General features: G+C 45.5%; 1 protein-coding gene across 1 annotated transcript; it reads right to left on the bottom strand.

Moving 5' to 3' along the window:
- Positions 1–3,852: 3,852 nt before the first annotated feature.
- Positions 3,853–5,537, bottom strand: LOC123126137 (phytosulfokine receptor 1-like). Its single transcript, XM_044546530.1, has one exon. The coding sequence runs from the start codon at positions 5,433–5,435 to the stop codon at positions 4,167–4,169; it is 1,269 nt and encodes a 422-aa protein (XP_044402465.1). The 5' UTR covers positions 5,436–5,537; the 3' UTR covers positions 3,853–4,166.
- Positions 5,538–6,579: the final 1,042 nt, after the last annotated feature.

The raw sequence follows: 6,579 nt of genomic DNA, 5'->3' as shown, positions 1-6,579 counted from the left end.
AGCATGGACAAGGGCTTTATAGAGCCTGTCTTCACCAGTAATGTAAGTTTGTCCTTCTCAAGCCTTCAAACTTTGTTGTGTATATTTGGTTAGGCATGACTGCAACAGCTGTTTATTTTTGGTGTTTGCATCAAATTGCATGTTTAAAGTTTATTATGTAGTTCATAAACAAAAGTTTGTCCTTCTCAATTTAAGTTTTCAGTTGTACAACCAAGTTCCTTCTTCATACCATGTAAATTAAACTATACAGAGCAAGTGATCTTCTTTTGCACTGCATGCATGCTTCTGTTCTTCATCCGTAATCCAGTGGTGTGGTGAACCTACCCACTACAACACAATGTCATATTCTGCAATGTCTTAACTATGAACAATGTCATATCATTCTACTATTATTTAAACCGTCTCTTTATTTGCCAATCTGAAATGGGATAAATTGACAGCACATTAACCATTGATACTTATGAGTTCTTGATCTGTAATCCTGTGGTGTCGTGAAGCTACCAACTCCTTCACAATGTCATTTCCTGCCATGTCTTGACCTGAACAATACCATATTGTGTTAATGCAATTTTAAACTATGTCACTTTATTCGTTAGTAAGAAATGTGATGAATTGTCAGCACTAATACTTTTATGTGCAAAACCTGTCATCTGTCTGCTTGTTTATCTTTCAGAGTGAGGAAGATATAAGTGTTGAACAAGCGCAGTCTCATCATCTTGCTCAGGTGGTTGCGCTGCAGCTCACCAGCAGGGCTAACCTTTCTTGAACACTATTGAAGTGCTGTCGGTTTTGTATATTATTTTGTCGGCGTGTTTATTTGCACTGGTGGCGATCTTTGATGCCCAGTGTATGTAATCTGCTATCTGCTTGTGCTTTATTATCATAGTGGCGAACTTTGATGCCCAGTGGATGTAATATGCCATAATTTCTTTATTGTATAGTCTAGGTTTTTTTATTCACGATGCTGCAGTTATTTTACTGTATATATATCCTGTCTTCGCAGTAAACCGGCCAAACCGTAAAATTATGGTACATAATCGGGCCATCATGCAATCACGATGTATGATCCGCATCATGGGCCTCGTCAAACTGGCCCACTAGTAGATTCGGGCCTTTAATAGGCCGAGTAACCCCCGGCCCTTTTTTCGCAAGAAAACTCAATGGGCTTTTAGGAGGCTGAGAAGTAGGTTGGGCCTGAAACGTGCCGAACAGCTCACGGGCCGGCAGCAACCCGAAATGGACCCCGGCCCATGATTGTGCGAATCAAATCACAGGCTTTTAACAGGCCAAAATTGTCTCGGTCCTTGTTTGGCCCAATCAGATATCGGCTGCGAGCAGGCCGGATGCAAACCGGGCCGTAGTTAGGCCCAACTATATGACGGACTTTTAACAGGCCAAAATTAATATAGGGCCGAAATGTTAAACGGGCCCTTAACAGGCCGAAACTAATATCTGGCCGAATTACTAAATGGGCCTTTAGCAAGTGGGCCCAAAAGCATAGCGTCCAGTTAACGGGCCCAATCTGATATGGGCCATAATTGAGGCCAAAGCCTCTTAAAGGGTCGGACCTGATCTGGGCCGTGATTTGGCCCAGAACGTGGGAGGCTTTTAACGGGCCGGATCTCATATGGGCCATTATTAGGCCCGGAACGTGGCAGGCCATTAATGGACCGGATCAAATATGGGCCGGCATTTGGCCCAAAACATGGCAGCCAGTTAATGGGACGGCCTACTAGGGTCCTCAAAATCTTGTGGGCCTACAGCTAGGCCGGCCCATTAGTGTCGGCGAAATCTCGTGGGCCTTTAGTTGGGCCGGTCCATTATGATCCGCAAGAATTTTGTGGGCCTTTACCTGGGCTGGCCCATTATGGCACACAAAAATCTTGTGGGCCTTTACCTGGGCCGGGCCCATTATGGCCCGTGAAATCTTGTGGGCCTTTAGCTGGGCCAGCCCATTATGGTCCGCAAAATCTCGTGGGCTTTTAACTGGGCCGACCCATTATGGTCCGCAAAATCTTGTGGGCCTTTAGTTGGGGCGGCCCATTTAAACTTGATGGGCCGTGCCACGTGTCGACGTATCATAGGCGCCTTCTGTCCAATGAGTGGATGACATCTGTCCCAACGATGAGCCGACACGTGTTTCCTCCAGCCAATGATGATTTTACACGTGGAAAATCCCCATTGGTCGCGGCTGTTAACGGGTTATCGGATCCAAAACCCGACCCGATAGCTTAATGGTGTTCCGTTATAGTGGATGCCACGTGTCGGTCACCCTTGACGAAAGCACTTCTGTGACGCGCGATTTATCGTCATGAAAGTGGACACTTCCGTGATGATAATTTTGGTAATGTCATGGAACACTTCTACGACAGCACATGTATGACTATCTTGATTCTGTCATAAATTTGTCATGGATGTACATGCATGACAAAAAACGTGACCTACTGTGACAAACACGTATCATCACGGAAGTGTATTTTTTTGTAGTGGGGGCCGAATTGGGGTTGTACCCCAAGTAGGATTCGACCCCCAAAAGAGGGTTCAGCCTCCTCCCTTTCCTTCTTTTCGGGCATCCCACTTTGGGACCTTTTGGCCCATTAGGGGCTGCCCTCTTGGGTCGGCCCAAGAGGAACTTCTTCCCCAAAAAATAAAGTTCTCTGTAACCTTCCGAAAACTCTTCATATGTAGATCCGAAACTTTTTCGGACATGTTATACCTTTCTGGAATTCCTGAAACCCTTTTGGGACCAACCGAAACACTTCGGAATCCATCCAAAACACTTTTCGTGCTCATTCTCTCAGACTTTAGTTCTCATATTAATTACTACCTGTTAAGCGTGTGACCCTACAGGTTTGGAAATAAGTGGACATGACCGAACACTTTCGTGTTAACAACTAGCACCAGGATCTGGACATCCTTGATAACCCTCGCCTATTTACGAAGTTCTCGAGTGAACCTTTTGTTCCCGAATACCATTCCCTTTGCTTCACGATACCTTACAAAACCAAGGTGAGATATTATCAGTATCCTCGTCATCGACGCTTTGATCACTATACCATTTATCCTTGTTACCGATTTGTTCTCTTTACTCGTATATCTATATTCTGGTATCCCGTGATCTTAACACATGTGTCTAGCCAAACGATAATGATACCGTAATACCGAGTGGGCCTATAGAGTATCTCTCTATCGTTTGAGGAAATCTCAGTCTTGAGCTATCGATACTGAGACATACATTTCTGGTATACCCGTAAGTTACTTTTATTAACATCTAGTTACGAAGTGACATTCGGTAACCCCAAAGTAACTATCCAGTATGTTAGCATACAATATCTCATGGTCTAAGGAACTACGTAAATGTTAACGCTTTATATGAAAACACCAAGAACATAGTAACAATGTGACCTCTCGCAGGAATAAAACTACCCAACTCCATTGTTCTGATAACAAGGTGTTCTCATAGTATCGTAACAATGGCCATGATCAGGAAAACAAGATCATCGTCAATGCATGAGCTTGTAGAGGCATGCCTAGGGATCATATTGTTATTTATGTTTCCACACATGCAATGAGTTTCATCCAAATCTCATATTCAAGAGTCAATGCAATTAAGGCACATAATATAAACTTAATTACGAACATGGAAATACAATAATACATTTAATATCGCCTCCAGGGCATATTTCCAACAATACCTTCATCCAAACATTTGACATTGATGCGTGTAACATTGAAACTTGCACTACATAAGTGTACAACTAGCTGGCATTAAGTAGTTGTAATTTGCTACTCCATCTAACATTGAAATTTGACATTGATGGGTATATGATTCATAGCCCAGTCAGCAAAAATAAGAAAGCGTCACATAACACAGAGAAGGGGATAGAAAATCACCACATCTAGACATCCACCATGCAAAGCGGTACATACGGAAACACGCTTGGTCTACATCAGTTGCAGGCCATCGTTGCTGTTCAGGTCAACATTTATGTAAAAGTTTTGTAGATATTACAGGGAAATTTTTATTTTGAGTAGGAAACGGTATGCTATATCCATGAAGTTACAAACTATGATTGGCCCCAATAAGTGATTGCGGGCCACACTGAACTTGGACAAGGACATGTGAGCTCTGTCAGGGAAGACATAATCAACCCACTAACAGATCATTAACCTCCAGTTACGACTCTGTCGTTCCCATATACGACGTGGTCACTCCAAGATACAACATTGTTGTTGCCGGTTACCTTATTGTTCCCCCCGGATACGGTATTGCCATTCCCATTTACGACATGGTCGTTTTTAGATACAACATTGTTGCTCCGAGATACAACATGGTTGCTACCAGTTAGGACATTCTTGTCCCCAGATGTGACAGTATTATCGCTCCCAGATACGGTGTTGCTGTCACCAGATACAACAGTGTTGTCATTCCCAGATACAACATTGCCCTCCCCAGATTTGACAAAGTTGTTGGTCCCAGTTATGACATTTGGTTTTTGTTGTTGCAGTGTTCTTCTATGACACTTCACATAAAATGACATGTTAGTGAAAGCCATACCCGGTGAATGATCAGCGGCGGTGAGACCCTTGAGCAGTGTCAATCCCTTGGGTACCTCGCCAACCAATGAATTATCTGAGAGATCCAGGTAGTGAAGGTGGTCAAGTTCACCAATCCACAATGGAATGGTGCCAACCAGTTGGTTGCTGGCAAGGCTGAGCGACTTGAGTACGTTGCAATCCGCGAGGCTAGTCGGGAGTGACCCATTGAGGTAGTTTGCGGCAAAGTCAACCGAAGCAAGAAGTGGCATGCCAGAGAAATTGACACGGGCAAGCGGACCAGACAAGGAGTTGTTCCGGAGGCTGAGCTCACGGAGAGATGACAGTGACGATAGGGATGGCGGCAATGATCCAAAGAAGTTGTTGGAGTGCATGACCAAATGCTCTAGTGACGTAAGGTCACACAACACATCATCTGGGAGGCGGCCGGAGAAGCGGTTGATGGACAAGTCTAGCAAGGTGAGGACCTTAAGCTTGTGGAGGCGCGAGCTCAGCTGGCCAGTGAGCTCGTTGGATTCGAGTGAGAGGTTCTGCAGCCCAACGAGGCCGAAGAGCGCCTCAGGAAGTGATCCCGTGAAAGAGTTGGAGCCGAGAAAAAGCTCCTCCAGCCGCGTGAGGCCCGCCAGGGAGGCTCCTGGGATGGGCCCCGCAAGGTCATGCCCGGGGAGCCGTAGTGCCGTGACACGGCCGCTGGCACCATCACAACCCACACCTTCCCAGCTGCAGCACGAAGTGCCGCGCCACGCGGCTCGAAGAAGGACACCCCCGCCGCTGAGGTTCCCGGCAAAGCCCCGCAACGCGCGGAGGTCGTCGGATGGCACCATGCCGCGCGCGCAGTGGGCAAGATAAACGCCAATAAGAGGAGCAGCAGCCAACATTTCGCCATGGTGGTATACTGGTATATGTAACTATGGGTACACAGACGGGAGAGCTCAGCAGGAAATAATTTTGGGGTGCAGGAGGCTTTGGTCGAGTGACACGACAACGCTCTAGCTTGGCTCAAAAACTGTTTGGGTGGTGCATCGTATCTTATACTCCTACACGTGTGGCTCAAAAACAATAAGTGGTGCTAGATATGGTACACGGTGCTGTCCGTCGACTGAATTCGTGGGTGGCCATGCGTTGGAAGTACTAGTCCGTGCCCACAACTGCCAGCTGCCAAACTTGATTTTCAGGCATGTCGACTGAAATTCGTGGGTGGCTACGAAATAGAAGAATATCCGGCCATTGCTACGGACCATAGAAAAATAACGTCTCTGACAATATGATCATGTATGTCTTTTCCTCCTCATTGGATGCCATTAAAAATGAAGGAAGTTGTGGAAGCAAAAGAAATGAAGAAAATTAGCACAAAGCACACACTTGATGATGCACCATGTAGCCATATAGCGTCCTGGATAAGACCATCAACAAATATAGAACCAAGTTGATAAGAAACTGAATTTGTTTCTTCAGCGCTGGTGCAGATAAGCCTGGGCTCAGAAGTGGATTATCGGAGTAATGGTTACTCCTTGCACAATAATAATTGGTTGACTTGTGCATCCATAACTTGGATGACTAAGCACCACAGGATAACCATGCGTCCTGAAATAAGCGAAGTGTTGCTGAATCAAATTATCCCAGGGGAAGAAGGGGGGCACCATGTGCATGCTCCAAGATACCAAGAGGTCGCCTCGACAAATATCAAGAGAAACCAATCCACGTCTTCACATGAACGACCCTGCTATGCTCACTTTAGTGATTTAGACTAGCCATATACATTATAAAATTGGAAAGAAACAAGGAAAACCTAGATTTGAGAAAATAAATGGCCACACAAAATCTGCTTGTAAATTTGTACTCCCTCGGTCCCATAGTGTAAGATATTTTTTTAACACTAGTTTAGACGGAGGGAGGGAGTATATAACAAGGAGCTAATCTATCCTTAAGGCTTCTGCTCCAGAGGTGGAGATGTGGCAGAAGGCAAGGCGACCAAGATGAACAACCAGAGGCGGCAACAGCAGGGATACCCCGCGGGTTCCT

Source organism: Triticum aestivum, chromosome 5D, assembly GCF_018294505.1.
Source record: "Triticum aestivum cultivar Chinese Spring chromosome 5D, IWGSC CS RefSeq v2.1, whole genome shotgun sequence".
Lineage (NCBI taxonomy): Eukaryota > Viridiplantae > Streptophyta > Magnoliopsida > Poales > Poaceae > Triticum > Triticum aestivum.
The sequence above is the reverse complement of the archived record's forward strand: the minus strand, read 5'-3'. Positions and strand labels throughout refer to the sequence as shown.

What these genes read in the sequence shown, in the direction of transcription:
- LOC123126137 (XM_044546530.1), bottom strand. Translation starts at nt 5,435, where the DNA reads ATGTTGGCTGCTGCTCCTCTTATTGGCGTTTATCTTGCCCACTGCGCG.